The sequence below is a fragment of the Panthera leo genome, chromosome A3 (assembly GCF_018350215.1).
Source record: "Panthera leo isolate Ple1 chromosome A3, P.leo_Ple1_pat1.1, whole genome shotgun sequence".
Lineage (NCBI taxonomy): Eukaryota > Metazoa > Chordata > Mammalia > Carnivora > Felidae > Panthera > Panthera leo.
In genome coordinates, this window is record NC_056681.1 from 1646408 (window position 1) to 1662058 (window position 15651).

Here is a 15651-nt window from a genome sequence, read left to right on the forward strand (position 1 = left end):
TCACACTGATGCCCAGAGGAACGCATCCACACTCCCAGAATGAACCAACACAGGTGGGTTTTGCTATTTTTGTTATTTATTTACGACAAACATCTCACATCTGTAATCCTCTCTGGTCAGAAGTTCCTAGGACAAAAGTAAGGACGACGTTAAAACCTCATTTCAGGAAAGGTCCCAGGCCTCTGTGCCCAAACACAGGCCATCTTACTCACTTTGAAACGATGCCATCGGCCTTGGCCAGTCGTAGAATGGAGTCATCAGACTCACCCTGGAAAAAAGTGCTCGACTATCACCCCTGCTACCCCCAGCTGGCAGGAGGTCCAGTGGACAGGCCTGGCACACGGCCCCATACCTGACTATGGGGGGGGGCGGGGAGGGGGGTACCTGAGTGCTTTCTCGGGGGTTCCTATCTTGGGCCCCTTAGCGCCTATTACCCCTATTCCGCGGCAGGAAGGGGCAGGCGGCTAGCACAGCCCCGCAAGTTCACCCATTCTGCCCACAAATCTACTCCAGCCTCCAGAAAGGAAGACCCCCTTCCCCACTCAACCGCACACCCGGTGCCCAAAGCCAGGGAAACTCACCATCCTCCGGATAGCCCCGCAGATCGCATAGGTTTTAAACTGGCCGTTAAACCTACCCGTCACCTTGTCAACCTGCAAATCGTCAACGCGAGTCATAAGACTCTGGGGTCCGGGAGCGCTCAGCCCGCTAGGCCACCCGGACCTGGCTTCGGCCGCCCTGGGGGCGGGCCCATTGCCTCCGCCCGGCTCACCTCGGCCACGTTCATCTGGATGGACGCGTGGTCCTTGGCGCCGATGATGCGGTTGCTGGCGGAGCTGCGGGGGGGAGGGGGGAAGGGGGGGGGCGGTAAGCGCAGTGAGCGGGGGGGGGGGGGGGGGGGAGCGGGGGCGGGTGGAAGGGCTCGCTCACCATTTCCGCGGCACGTACAGGTCCACGAACTCTCCGGCGTCGTTCTGCATGTCGACGGCAAGCCTGCGAGACCCCGAGGCGCCGTGAGGCCGGGCCGCGTCTCCGCTGCAGCCGCCCCGGCCCCCGCGCCGTCTCCCCAAGCCGCCCCGGCCCTCGGGTGTCGGCTCCCGCCCGGAGACCCCGCCCGGAGCCCCCGCCCGGCCGCGCGACCCACCTGCTGCCACCACCACCACGAGCGCGAGCGCAGAAAGGAAGCACTTCCTCCGCCGGCGGCGGTATTGGAGGACGGGGCGGGGCCTCGGCGAGTGCTTCCGGGTCGCGACGCGGGGCGCCGCCGGTTGCCCTGACGCACTTCCGCTTCCGGCGGACGGGGCGGGACCTGCGGGTGACGGCGCCCGGCGGACTCGCGGGAGCCGGTGGCGGGCCCAGGCAGGCGTCGCCGGACTGGGGGACGCCCGGGCCTCCGCGGCTTCTGCTTCGGCTGTCAGCCACGCGTGGGCGAGCGGGGGCCGTGCAGACCCCTCCTGGGACTTCGTCCGCGACAGTGGCCGAGCGGGAGGAAGCCTCGAGCAGGCTGGGAGGCGGCGGGCGGACTTGGGGTCCTCTCTAGGGCGCGGGGACACCGCTCTCGGGAAATCGAGGTCGGGGCAGGGAGGGGACGCTGCCAAGCTCCCGGGGCAGGACCCGCTGAGACCTGCCTGTGTCTGCATGTGGGTCAACCCAGCTAGTCCTGGTGATCAAAAGATTCTGTAGCTGGAAGGTGGGAGAGGCAGCTAGACTACCGGAGTGCCAGGAAGGAGAGAGTAGCAGAGCGAGGTCTGCAGAGGGATCTTCCTCGAGTGTTCAGCGGAATAGGGACCCCGGAAATAAACCACATATGTGGTCAAATGATGTTCTACAAGGCTGCCAAGACCACTGTGGGGGGGAAAGGACTGTCTTTTCCACAAACGGTGCTGGGAAAATGGGACATCCGCATACAAAAGAAGGAAGCTGAACCCTTACCTCAACACCTTATGTAAAAACGATGTGGATCAAGGACCTAAAACAAAATTTTTTTTAAAATTTTTTTCTTTTTTAACGTGTATTTATTTTTGGGATAGAGACAGAGCATGAATGGGGGAGGGTCAGAGAGAGGAGACACAGAATCCGAAACAGGCTCAGGCTCTGAGCTGTCAGCACAGAGCCGGCCGCGGGGCTCGAACTCAACGACCGCGAGATCATGACCTGAGCCGAAGTCGGCCGCCCAACCGACTGAGCCACCCAGGCACCCCTAAAACAAAATTCTTAGAAGAAAACCTAGGGCACAGGCTTTACGACATTGGACCCGACCATGATTTTGAAATGAGACCAAAGGCATGGACAAAAACGACAAGTCGCGCCTCATGAAAATTTTTAAGATTTGTGCATCAAAAGACACCATCAGCAGGGTAAAAAAGCAACCTACAGAATGGGAGAATATGTTGCAAATCATACACCTGGTGAGGGATCAATATCAGGATATAGAGAGAACTAAAACTAAACAAAACCTGTTTTAAAAGTAGGCAAAGGGGGCGCCTGGGTGGCTCAGTCGGTTAAGCGGCCGACTTTGGCTCAGGTCATGATCTCGCGGTCCGTGAGTTCGAGCCCCGCGTCAGGCCCTGTGCTGACAGTTCAGAGCCTGGAGCCTGTTTCAGATTCTGTGTCTCCCTCTCTCTGACCCTCCCCTGTTCATGCTCTGTCTCAAAAATAAACGTTAAAAAAAAAATTTTTTTTTTTTAAAAAGTAGGCAAAGGACCCCAGTAGACATTTCTCCAAAGATGTATAAATGGTCGGTAAGTACATTTAAAAGATGCTCAACAGCACTAGTCCTTAAGGAAATGCAAATCAGGGGCGCCTGGGTGGCTCAGTTGGTTGAGCGTCTGACTCTTGATTTGGGCTCAGGTCATGATGTCCGTGCTGACAGCACAGAGCCTGCTTGGGATTCTCTCTCTTCTCAGTTTCTCTCTCTGTGCCTCTCTTTCTCTCAAGATGAATGTATCAACTAAAAAGGAGGAGGAGAAGAGGGAGAGAAAGAAGTAGAAAAGAGGAGGAAGAAGAGAAAATTTTAAAAAGAGGCAAATGTTGGCACGGTTGTGGGAAATTGGAGGTTTTGCTCATTGTTGGTAGAAATCTGAACCGTGTAGTCATCGTGGGAGATAGTATAGTGGTTCCTCAATTAAAGATAGAATTCCCGTATCCAATAACTCCACTCCTAAGTGTACACACAAAAGAATTGAAAACTGTCTCAAACAGATACTCGCACACCCATCTGCAGCCGTATTACCCACAACAGCCAAACGGCAGAAGCGACCCGTATGTCCGTCGGTGGACGGATGGGTGAACAAAATGGTCTACACGTACAAGGGAATGTTATTCGGCCTTAAAAAGGAAGGACATTCTGACACAACGGGTATAGTTAAACCTCGAGGAAATTATGCTGAGAGAAATTAGCCAATCACACAAAGACAAATGCTGCACAATGACACTTCCACGAGGTACTCAGAGTCGTGGAGATCAGAGAATAGGGTGGTAGTTGCCATCGTGTGGGAGAGGGAAACGGAGCTAGTGTTGAACAGGGAGTTTCAGTTTTGCAAAGTGAGTTCTGGAGTTGGATGGTGGTGATGCTAATGCGTCATTAGAGTATTTAACACCATCGAGCTGCACGCTTACAAATGGTTAAAGTGGTAGGTTTTACATCTGTGTGTGTGTTTTAATGTTTGTTTTTGAGGAAGAGAGAGTGTGAGTGGGGGAGGGGCAGGCGGAGGGAGGGGGAGAAAGAATCTTAAGCAGTCTTCACGCTCAGCTTGGAAATATCCAGATCTCTATTTATTTTAGTGTTTATTAATTTTTGAGAGAGAAACAGAGCAGGGGAGGGACAGGGAGAGAGGGAGACGGAATCAGAACCAGGCTCCGGGCTCCAAGCTGTCAGCACAGAGCCCGATGCAGGGCTTGAACCCACGAACCGTGAGATCATGACCTGAGCCAAAGTCGCCCGCTTAGCTGACTGAGCTACTCAGGCGTCCCAATATTTATTTATTTTAAAGACTTTATTTTTAAGTAATCTCTGCACCCAACATGGGTCTCAAACGCACAGCCCCAAGACCAAGAGTTGCATGGCTCCACCAATGAGCCAGCCAGGTGCCCCATGTTACGTGTATTTTAACACAATATTTACGTATTTTTTAATGTTTATGTAATTGTTTTGAGAGAGTGAGCAAGCGGGGGAGGGGCAGAGAGAGAGAAGGAGAGAGAATCCCAAGCAGGCCCCACACTGTCAGCACAGAGCCTGAGGGTGGGGCTCGATGTCATGAACCGTGAGATCATGACCTGAGCTGAAATCAAGAGTCAGACGCTCAACTGACAGAGCCCCCCAGGCACCTCCAAAACAATTTTTAAAAATGTAAGATGATAGGAAGCACACACATGGGTGTGCACATCCTTTCCTCTAGGGCAGAGTCTCAAGGCCAAGTTCTTCAAGGGAAAGAAACTTGTGTCCCCCACCCTGTGGCCCAGGAAATCTGGATTTACTCTTATGAAACGTTGCTGTCCAAGGTCCCAGGTCCCACCTTGGAGCAAGTAAGTAGTCCCTGATGGCAGCCAGGTACCGGGGGAGGGAGGGCTGCAGACAAGATCCTAGGTAGGGATGGCCTCGTTGTGCCTGTGCTGTCCCCAGCAGCCACTATGGGGCGTCTGAGAGCTGTGTCTGCACTGCCTACAGCTGCGCTGGGGCCCTAGGGCAGAGGCTCACCTGTTTGTTCCCGGCCCACGTCTCTGGAACTGAAGGGGGCTGAGCCATCTCCCTCAGGCCCCTGGTCCCTTGTCCGCGGGGTAGATTGTTTACTGAGCTTCCTCTGGGGTCTCCAGGTTGGGCAAGGGCCAGAGGCCGGGTGGAACAAAGGCAGCGGGGGGCAGGAGGACCTGGCACTTGAAGACAGGCTGAGCCCTTTTTGTAGATCCCAGGGCAGCTTCCAGGAACTCAGCAGCAGATGTCCAGCAGGGTGGTGCCGTCCAGGGTTCCTGAGTGCACCTGTTTCTACTCAAGAGTATATGCCTGTGGGGTGCCTGGGTGGCTCTGTTGAGTGTCCGACTTCGGCTCAGGTCGTGATCTCATGGTTTGTGAGTTCGAGCCCCGCATCGGGCTGAGAACCTGGAGCCTGCTTTGGATTCTGTGTCTGTCTCTCTCTGCCCCTCCCCTACTCACGATCTCTCTCTCTCTCTCTCTCTCTCTCTCTCTCTCTCTCTCTCTCTCAAAAATAAACATTTAAAAAAATTGATAAGAAAATTAAAAGAAAAAAGTATTCACCTGCTTGCCCCACTTTACCCTCCCAAGTGCTCTCCATAACCTTGACTTGTCAATATCACATCAGTATCACAAGTCAAGCTTGCACTGCCCCTCTGTTTCTTAACCCTCAGATAAATTACTCAGCTGCCTCCTTCTGGCCATGAAGTAGGGACAACGGTAGAGCCACCCCACAGGGCTGGGTGGTCTGCATTCAACTAGTTAACACATGCAGTGCTCAGAACGAGTGCGGCACTCAGGAAACCCCCAGCCTGCTAGTGTTCATCACCACCACCATCACCATCATCACCAGTACTGTTGTCACAATGTGGTTCCAGGTCATACGGTTGGGTTTGAATCGTAGGCTGGTGACTGGCAGCTTGCACCAAAGACAGCTCGATCTCATACGGGTCCCTGTTCAGGCTGCCCGGGGAGGGCGATGGCGGCCAACAGCAGCTGCTTGGTGTCTGTGCAGCAGCCACGTCCTGCAGGCCCCCCCCCCCCCCCGCCCCGCCACATGCACAGGTAAACGAGGCCCTGAGACGTGGGGCAGCTCAACCTTCCAGGGGCGCCTCCCCCTCCTCCTCCCAGAGCAGCTGTTTCTGGGCCAGGCACGGCCGGGCCGGTCTGAAATGCATTGTGTGTGGAAGGGAACCGGCCAGAACCAGGAAACCCTCCTTCCGGGCCCGGGGCGGGGGCCAGGGTGAGCGGCAGGTCAGGGCCGACCAGACCTGCCCAGGAGTTACAGCCACCAGCCCCTCCGGCCTGCCCTCCATTCCCTTGAGAGCAGGCCTGGCTCACCTCCCTGGGGCTTGGGGGGGGGGCGGGGGAGGGCGGGGAGTGTGCAAGCCAGTGAGCCACCAACCAGGGCCTGGCCCCACAGCCTCCCAGGCTTTGGGATCATCGTCTGACCTCAGAGAGACAAAGGCAGTCACCGGCCCTCCCTGGTCTTGATGAGGGTCAAGGGAGGTCACGGTGGGCGTGCGGCACCCCCCATATGGGTCAACATAACTGGCCCAGAGCTTAGGGCATCTGGCATCGTTACTCAGCCTATCGGGGCCCCAGGGAGCGTGGAGGGGCCAGGCCAGTGCCCCGTCCGTTCTATCTTACCTTGTTTTATTTTTTCATCGTGTCGTTTACTATTTCGCTTTCTTTTACGTATCTGTCATTTTGTTTTTCTATTTGATTTTTTTCATTGAGACATGATAAAAAGCACAAATACAAATCCTGAGTGTTCCACCCGCTGGATGCTTCACTCTGCTGTTCACCTAGGCAGGCAGGGCTCCCCATGACCATGCAGGATGGAGTCAGGCTCTGGGTGGGGCCAGTCCCCTTCCCCCCCGCCCCACCGCCCCCACCGCCCCTGCCCCGGCTCCCAGGAGGCTCATGCAGGCCTTCTCAGGACACAGGTGACATGCTGGGGAGTCCGGTGGGGGCTGAGCTAGGCGCTTGGGGCTCATCTGTGCACCGGGTCCACCTGGAGGGGCCAGCTGACAGCAGGGGGGTACTGAGGTCGGACACCCAAGACTGTCCCGCCTCCTGGCCCCACCCCTCCTGTGGGGGCTGGCCACAGAGGTCTGAGCCAAGTGACAGGAAAGGAGGCCCTTCCGTCCGAAGCACACACAGGGCGTCCAGCTGGCTCGTCCTCGCAGACACACAGGGTTTGCCAGGCTGGCCGGAGGCCAGCGCGTCCCAGCCCGACCGGGTGGGGATCCAGATTCAATGGGAAAGCACGGCAAAGCGCAGGCAGCAGAGCCCCCCGGGGCACAGGCCAGGGTCCGACCCCAGGCACAGACGGAGCCCCCACGTCCAGGCAGTGACTCGGGCGGGGGGACCTGGGAAAGGCCTGGGTTCCGACGCCGTCCCCCTGCCCCTAGGCCTTCTCCCCTTCTGCTTCCCCATCAGGAGGTCGGAGCTGTTGTCCCCACACCCATGGGTGGAGGTCAGGGCTCAACAGGACAGGGGCGGCTGGGAGCCCGGTGAGCGGCGCAGAGACGGAACGGTGCCACACCCGGGGGAGCGCTGTGGTCAGGGAGACGGAGAGCTGCTGTCCCCGTGGGAAGTGGGCCCGAGGGTGACCCTGCAGCACTGCCCAGGTCTCAGCCCGCCTGTGCCCGGGCTCCGCAGGAGTGGGTGTCCCCGGCGCCCGGCCAGGCAGCCAGGACAGGGAGCTCTGGGCCTGGCACTTCTGAGGGAGGTTCACGCTTCCTGCCTGTGAACCAGCAGCTGGGGAAGGCCCCACAGAGGCCCCATGACAACACTGTGAGCCCATTTTACAGAGCAGGAAGCTGAGACCGAGGGAGAGGACGTTTCCCCCACCCCCAGCGTCACATGACTGGGGCCACGCGGGCTGATGGGTGAGATGATCACAGCCAGGCCCCGGCCTCTGTGCTGGAGAGGAGCTTGGCCGGTGGGGTCTCAGGCGCGGGCACCTTCAGAACATCCCTTACCTTCGTCTGTGCCCCAGCGACACGCCCCGTGGGCCTGAGCTGGACGAGACAGGTAGATGGGCAGGTCCCCAGCCCTGGGCGCTGAGCTGGGCCCTGCCCCCAGCAGGGTGCATCAGCAGCTGCCGAAACAGGCCCAGAGGCGAGGTGGAAAGTGACGGAATCCAAATTCCTGTCCCAGGCATGTGGGTCTGGCCCGGGCTTGTCCAGCTGGCTTGGCCAGCCGCCAGCTCCCGCCCCTCCCCACCCCCAGCTCTGCAGGCGCTCTGGGCCTCTGCGGCCCCTCCACCCACCAGGACCTCCACCCGCCAGGACCTCGTGTGAGTGGCAGTGGGAAGGCAGTGGTGCCGGGTGCTGGGCCCGGGCTGGGCACCGGACACTACAGTGTGCGAGACCGATGGTCCCTGTCCCCGGAGAGCTCGTGACCCAAGGAAGAAGGCCATAAGCATCTCATCTCAGGTGTAGGACAGTGGGTCCCACCCAGGAGCTGTCCCCCCCACCAGGATCCCTGCCAGGACATCACACCTGGGGGGGAGGAGAGGTGCTCCTGGCCACCAGTGGGTGCGGGCCAGGGGCGCTGCTCAGCCAGCCGCCCGTGGTACCCACGACGGCCCCTTCGGGAGGCCTCGGGCCCAGAATGCCTGGTCTAGGGTTTTGAAGGGCTACATAGGCTGGGCGGTCAGAGAAGGGATGTCCGAGGAGGGACAGTGCCACGGAGTGACCAGCCCTGAGAGGTGCCACGCCTTTAACACCGGCCACCCCAGTGCCCCTGCGGACAAGGACTGAGTGATGGGTGCCCTGGAGTGGGGGCGGGAAGAGGTGCTGGGCTGGGGAATTCCAGAAGGCAGAGGCTCTCCTGCCAGGTTCTCAGCTCCCTGCAGCCCCTGCCACGTTCCTCCCCTGGGTGGGCAGGCGATGGGGCTCAGTGCACTCCCGGCAGAGATACAGCGGGCCCGGGAGCAGCCCGCACCAGCCTCCTGAGTGACCCAGATCACTGTGCAGGCCCCAGGGGCCTGCTTCCTGGGGCTGGGGCCACGGGGCCTTGCCAGGACTCAGGTTTGCCGTCGCTGGAGAGCAGTGGGCCACACCGTCTGCCGTGAGCAAACCTCCCGGGTGGGGAATGAGTCCCTTGCAGACAGGGTCAGGACTTACCAGCGTGGCGTGGTCAGCGGGGCCCGAGCCTCAACAGGCAGGGTCACACATGTCCTCTCCGATTGTTGGCGCCCCCGTCTGTAAAATGGGCTTTTGTGGGCATCCGATCAGATGACGCATGTTAGACACTTGCCCGGCACCAGGCACGAGGGCACCAGACAGCAGCTGCCTAATGGCCCACTGGGTGCTGGGCGCAGGGTGGCTTGGTGCTGCTGAGGGGCTGGCCCGACAACGAGGCAGGAAAACACGATCGGCCCCATTTACACAGGAGTCCGGTGGGGCGGGGGACGCCTCTGACCTCAGGGCGCACCGCGAGCCCAGGACAGAGCTAGGAGGGTGGGCTGCGGGAGACCTGGGCCCCGAGGGAGGGGTGGCTCTCAGCTCCCAGCCTTCGCCCCCCTCACCGCCACTCGCAGGTTCCGAGAGGGGGCCCAGACCGCTTTCGAGGAGACTGGACTCCCAGTGGACCGCGCCCACCCCCCGCCCTGCAGCGGCCTGACGGGAGCCCCGCACCCCGCACGTCTCCCTGTGTTTACATTCCCCCCGGAGGAGCAGGACACATGTTTGTAAATGTCTGCTGGAGGCAGACAGGCCTGGAGCTGAGCCCAGCCACCTTCATTTCACCCCTGGGGCAGAGGACAACCCCAGAGGATCCTGGAGGGGCTCTCAGCAGCCCACCCCTCTCTGCCAGGCCAGACCCGAGCCGGAGGCTTCGGACACTGGCTGGGCGCGCACCTCCAAGCCTCCCCACCTACTGGGCATCCCGGAGGGCCCCCTGAATGAGATCAGGGTGACGGTGGAGGGACGTGGTTGGGGGTCAGCTGTATTTGAAACACTGGTGACCCTAGGGCAGCCCCGGGTCAGGCCACCTATAGGATGTGCAGGGGTGAGGCCCAGGGCCTCTGGGGCGCGAGCCCACAGGCCCCCTGCACGGTGACCAGGGCCTGCACAGGGGACAGGGCAGGAGGGGCTGTGACTCAGCATCTCTGCAGACGGGACCCAGTGGCATCACACACTCAGGCTGAGTCAGTCCACTGTTCGGGGTTGGTGTCTCTGGTTCACCGCGGCCCTAAACACGGGCCCACGTGTCACCGGAAGCACGGGACCGGCAGGCCACGCGGTGGTGGGTCCGCAGGCACCCGGACGCATCCCTGCCCCCACCATCTCTGCTGGAGGCCCGATGGGCGCTGTTCCTGCGTATGCTGTGCCTTCATGGCCCCCACTTGGCATCCACGCTCCTCTTGATGCCTGGGAAAGGCCAGCCGTCGAGCCATGCCTCTCCCAGTCCCTGCACAGCCCCTGCAAAGAAGCCATCTCCCAGGAATCACCCGTGGCGTAGCAGCGCCGAGACTCTGCGCCTCTCTGGGCTGACGTGTGCGCCACAGCACGTGGAGCCACACCTGGTCCCCCACTCGCCATGCGCGGACATCGGGACTGTTGTGCACAGCGCGGCCCTCGATGTTTGTGGACAGGAGCTGTGTAGACACGTGCCTGCATCTCTCCTGGTACGTCTGCGCAGCGGAAGGCCGGGGTCACCCGGCGGCTGCACTGCCACCGTCTGGTGTCTCCGTTCCGCGTGGTGGCCGTAGAGCAGGGACTGCCGGAGACGTGCGGCAGGTCAGGTGCTGAGCCCTGACCCCCTTGGCCTGCCTGCTGCGGGGCCTCCAGGCCAGAGTGAAGGCTGTGGCCACAGGGTCACCTGCTCAGCACGGGACTCCAGACACAAGATAAATAACAAAATGACGAAATGAAAGAAATAAATTTTTTTTAAAGAGTTGAGTGAACAAAGGAAAAAATGTGCAACAGAAAGGGGCGGGTCCTGGGGCCGTGGTCTGCAGGTGGTGAGAGCGGGTGGGGAGAGGCGCTCCTGGCCGCAGGAACTCCGTCACAGTGGCTGAGGTGCTGGGGGCCATGTGGGGTGGCTTGAGGTGGGGCCGTGGTACAGGGCCATGGTGCAGAGCGAGGTGCAGGGGCTGTGGTGCAGGGGTGTGGTGCAGGGCGTGGTACAGGGGTGTGGTGCAGGGCGTGGTGCAGGGGTGTGGTGCAGGGGTGTGGTGCAGGGCATGGTGCAAGGGTGTGGTGCAGGGGTGTGGTGCAGGGCGTGGTGCAGGGGTGTGGTGCAGGGGTGTGGTGCAGGGGTGTGGTGCAGGGCGTGGTGCAGGGGTGTGGTGCAGGGGTGTGGTGCAGGGCGTGGTGCAGGGGTGTGGTGCAGGGCGTGGTGCAGGGGTGTGGTGCAAGGGTGTGGTGCAGGGGTGTGGTGCAGGGTGTGATGCAGGGGTGTGGCGCAGGGGTGTGGTGCAGGGGCCATGGTGCAGGGGTGTGGTGCAGGGTGTGGTGCAGGGGCATGGTTCAGGGGCCATGGTTCAGGGGCGTGGTGCAGGGGCGTGGTGCAGGGTGTGGTACAGGGGCCCTGGTGCAGGGGTGTGGTGCAGGGACCGTGGTGCAAGGGTGTGGTGCAGGGGTGTGGTGCAGGAGCGTGGTGCAGGGACCATGGTGCAGGGGTGTGGTGCAGGGGCCGTGGTGCAGGGACCATGGTGCAGGGGTGTGGTGCAGGGGCGTGGTGAAGGGGCCGGCTCCAGGCTTGAGGGCTGATGGCTTCCCAACAGGGGCCACAGGGCTGCTGGCCTCCGAAAAGCCACCTGAGCTGACAGGCCCAGAGTCCTCTCGGCGGAGGCGGGCAGAGAAGGGACCCCGTTTCTCAGTGGGGGCCACAGGGCAGGTGGGCCTGAGCCCCCGGACAGCGCCCAGGCCAGGGCTCCCCGATGTCTGCGAGGCACCAGGACAGATGGGCACGTACCGCCCAAGGCCTCCCACCGCTGCACCGACCCCGGCCAGCCCGTGGCCCTGCCGCTGCGCCCCCTTCAGAGCACCTCCCAGACGGACGGCTGTCGACACCGCGGGTGTGCGCCTCTCCGGCCCTTCCTGGCTCCTTTCCTCCCCAAGCCTCGGTTTCCCTTCTGGGAAACGGAACGGTGATTCCCAGCGGTCACCCCAGAGCCTGCCGGCGAGGTGCAGGCACATGGCAGACCCAGGGGCCCCCTCATCATCCTCAGGAAACGCACCCAAGTAAGTGACTTGGGGGAGGCCTACGGGTGCCGTGGCTCCGGGTCCCTGCCTCGGTCAGCTTACCCAGACAGCAGGGGAGGGGACAAGAGTCCCGGTCTCCACAGCCGGCCCGGAAAATGGCTGCCGCCAAACCCCGGGGGTGGGTGCCGTTACCACCGGTCTCCCTCTGCCCTCGGCCCAGGGCCTCCCTGGGGGTCTGCCCCGTGGGCTGGCAGGTGGCCTGCGGGTGGGAGATGACGAGGCGGAAATCGCCCCTACTTGTTGCGTCCTGGGGCCGCGTGGGGGCGTGGGGTCTGTCAGCTCAGGGTCCCAGGGGAGCCGTGACCTTGGCAGCCAGCTGCTGGGACCCTGTGACTAGAGCTGTGCAGGCAGGCAGGAGTGGCCCTGTCACCACCACTGCTGTCCCTTGTTAGAAATGAGTCCTCTCCAAAGGCTTCAGGAGACCCCAGCACTCTGAGACCAGACATGGGGGTGGGGGTGCCCAGGGCTGCCCGAGTGGCTGAGTTTGGCCGATCTAGGGCATCAGGCGGGGAGGAGAGACAGAGACAGATAGTGACAGAGGAAGGGACAGAGACACAGAGAGCGCACCCGCAGCCTGGGAAGGAGAAGCCTGGACAGGGAGAGGGAGAAAAGACAGAGGAGCAGGCCATGATGAGGAAAAGGATGGAGGGTGAGGGAGGTGAGGCCTGGCTCCGGGGGGGCCCCCCGCTGCTCTGAGAGGGGGCCGGGGCCAGGCCGCCCGGAGGAGAGGGCTTGGGGTGGGGGGGCGTGTGCCTGGCTGGTCGAGGCCTGGAGCAGGGCTGCTGGTCCCAGGCCAGTCCCTCGAAGGGAGAGGGCCCCACCTGTCAGGGGCTGCTGTGGTTTCTGCCCCAGGAGGGGTGCAGACCCAGCGGGGTTCAGGGGACCCTGCTTCCTGCCTGTGACCAGACGCCATGGGGAGCTGCAGGTGCGCCCCTCTATCTCTGGGCCCCCGACCAGATGTCGCAGAGTTGGGAAGGCATCCGGGCGAATCTGGCTCCCTTCGAAGGCTGGCGGGCCCAGGAGGCTGGGGTCTGGGGGCTGCTGGAGGCGCTCCCAGCCGTTGGCTCACGGCAGCCCTGGCCCTGCCCTTCCCAGGGGATCAGATTCCTCCTGGGCTGAGGACTCCTGGCCATATAAGGCCGTCTGCGGGCACCTCCTGGAGAAGCGGCAGAGCCCTCACCCTCGCCTGCCCCCCATGGGAACCAGAGCTTGGCCAGGCCCCCAAGGATGGAGGGGGGAAGGAGCTGGCCGGAGCCCGGTCCTGCGAGGGAGGAGGGCAGGGGCAGGCCCCGTCCTGGGCTGGGGCTCGGGGCCCCCGGGCGCCACCCTTCCCTCCGTGCCCCTCACCTGTTCCCCCGGGGCTGCCCCGTCTGCACTGTGGAGGGAGGTGGTGCGGATGGGGTGGCGGAGCACTGGGGCCAAAGGTCAGATAGGATAAAAACGGCCCCACGGAAGTGTTGGCGCCCTGGGTGCCCGATGTGGCCGCTGCGGTGGTGTGTGCTCCCCACGGCCTGGACCCCAACCTCACACCCCAGCAAGGTGCTAGGAGGTGCCCTGATGGGGGCCCCCCCGGAGAAAGCTGCACAGGGCTGGGGTGCCAAGTGCAACCTCATCACCGGCCCAGGCTCTTCCTTCGCCTCCCAGACAGTGATGCTGGGGCTCAGCCCTGTCCTTCCCTTCCCCCGAGGCTGGGGCTTGGAGCTTGTTGTAGAAGCTCATTCTGCAGGCCAAGGGGGGTCCTCAAGTGGAGGGGTGTCTTGCCAAGATGCAGACTCCTGGCCCATCGCAGGTGCCACCCTCCCCTACTAGCCCTGGCTTCCAGCTCACAGACCCCGGGCCTCGAGGGGGTGCAGGACGGGGGGCAGGAGTGCGGTCACTGGAGCCATGAGGGGTTCTTCCCGGGAGCCTGAGCCTTCCTCTGGGAGCCGCAGCCTGGCCGCCTCGGGGGAGGCAAACCCGAGAGGGCAGTTCATGCCGTGGCCGCTCTCTGGCACCTGCCCTCTGCCAGGCCTGGAGATACGGCTGGACTGACAGGCAGGACACAGCTGCGATTTAATTTAATAAAATGAACGAGTCCAAGAAATGAGACGGGGCCAACGCCCACTGGCTCTCCGGGGTGGTGCCTGGAGGGGCCAGACCCGAGGCCAGACAGAGGGGTGGGGGGGTTCTGTGGTGTCCCGGGTGGAGGTAACGAGGCCAAAGTCCCACGAGAGGGGCGAGGACCAAGGACGGCTGGACGGAGGGGCGTAGCCGGGAGGCTCCTGGCTCCACAGGGCCCGGTGGGCTGCGGTGAGGGGGGGACGGGTACAGCGCAGGGCCAGCCCAGGACCCGGCACCCAGCGGCCAGCAGGCGCCTGGAGCCTATAGCCGTCATCACAAGAGTTCCAACCCACGAAAAGCAGCCTCTGACAACGCTGACCTTTCTGGTTCCTTCCAGCTCTCGGTGCATTTCACAAAACCAGGCAGCTCCGCGTCGTTGTGGGAAGGGCTCTCCCACACCCCCCCAGAGTCACTAAGGCTGCAGGAGGGGGACGTCCAGGCTAGACCCCGGACTCTGACCCCCTGGTCCAGGACTCTCTGTACACTGAATGTACATCATTCTGCGGAGAGCCACGAAGTCCCTGATTTGAGCAGCCCCGGTCAGCAAGCTTTTTATAGGGCAGCCGGCCTGTCCAGGGCACCAGCTGGGGAGAAGGCAAGCCTAATTGGGGACGCTCCTGGGAGAGCCAGGATCGGGGGGACTGGCCGGCCCTGGTCTCCGGGCCCCTGGGCGCACCCTAGCCTGTCTGTGCCCCCTCCGGGGCACCTCCCACCTCCCACCATGAGGACGCCTGCAGGTCAGGCCTGCAGTGGGCAGTGTGAGGGGCATGGCCTGAGGGCTGGGCACACAGCAGGCAGAGAGGGACCCCTCCTGGAGCTCTGGGGTCAGAAGGCTCCCAGAGTAGGGGCCTTGGCCGGGCAGCCCAGGGCGATCGATCCCAGAACCACGTGCCCTCAAAGCCAGGGAGAGCAAAGCGATGGCCAGCTGGGGCCACAGGCTGGGAGGACAAGGTACCACTCCTTCTGGAACAACCAGAGGCGTGCCCCGGGCCCTCCTCCCACCAGGAATGCCAGGGCTCTCACCTAGCTCTGTCCTTCGGGGAGGGCTTGGACCCAGGCGGTAGCCCAGGAGGTAAGCGGTGCCCCTAGCTAAGGGGAGGGGCTCAGCTGTGGCTCTGGCCCCCTCTCCAGCCCCCGGGTCCTGGCCCCCACGCCTCCAGGCCTGTCCTCTGCCCACTGGCCTTCAACGCCCCAAGCTCTGGGCCCGCTGCCACTGTGGCAGCCAAAGGCCACGGGAAGGCTCTGGGCTGAGCGATGGCCAAGAGGGCACCGGGAACTCTCCCAGTCCTGCTGGGTCTACAACCCTCTGCCGAGGCCTTCTCCCAGCTGGGAGTCCTCAGAATGCCCATCTGGTCTGCGTCCCTCCTCCCACTCGACTGGGTTCGACCAGGGCCGACGGTGGCCATTCAGCTCGGTGCCCGCGCCCAGCCTCTCTGCCCGAGGACGGGGTGCACGTTCTCGCCAGCTGGGCTCCCTGGAAGGGCCTCAGAGCAGGCCTCCCGAGGCAGCGCTCCGCGACATTCCCAACCACAGCGCCGGCTGCTCCAGGAGCCCTCTTCCTGCTGAGACAAACTCCCCCAGCAACAGACCAGAGCCTGGCCGCCTGGCCGCCTGGCCGCCTGGCCGCCGCCTCCTCAC

General features: G+C 62.4%; 1 protein-coding gene across 1 annotated transcript; it reads right to left on the reverse strand.

Moving 5' to 3' along the window:
* Positions 1 to 58: 58 nt before the first annotated feature.
* RPS21 (ribosomal protein S21) lies at positions 59 to 1241 on the reverse strand. The gene is made up of 6 exons (XM_042930475.1): positions 1145 to 1241; positions 931 to 993; positions 773 to 836; positions 582 to 653; positions 213 to 268; positions 59 to 126 (listed from the first exon to the last, which is right to left on the reverse strand). The coding sequence occupies exons 2-6, from the start codon at positions 978 to 980 to the stop codon at positions 117 to 119; spliced, it is 252 nt and encodes an 83-aa protein (XP_042786409.1). The 5' UTR covers positions 981 to 993; positions 1145 to 1241; the 3' UTR covers positions 59 to 116.
* Between the last annotated feature and the right edge of the window lie 14410 nt (positions 1242 to 15651).

Excerpts from the sequence above, each read along its gene's own strand:
- RPS21 (XM_042930475.1), bottom strand. The coding sequence starts at position 980 with ATGCAGAACGACGCCGGAGAGTTCGTGGACCTGTACGTGCCGCGGAAA. Across the intron at positions 837-930 it reads CTGTACGTGCCGCGGAAATG|CTCCGCCAGCAACCGCATCA; the intron begins GTGAGCGAGCCC and ends TCCCCCCCGCAG. Across the intron at positions 269-581 it reads GCGGGGCTATCCGGAGGATG|GGTGAGTCTGATGACTCCAT; the intron begins GTGAGTTTCCCT and ends ACTTTTTTCCAG.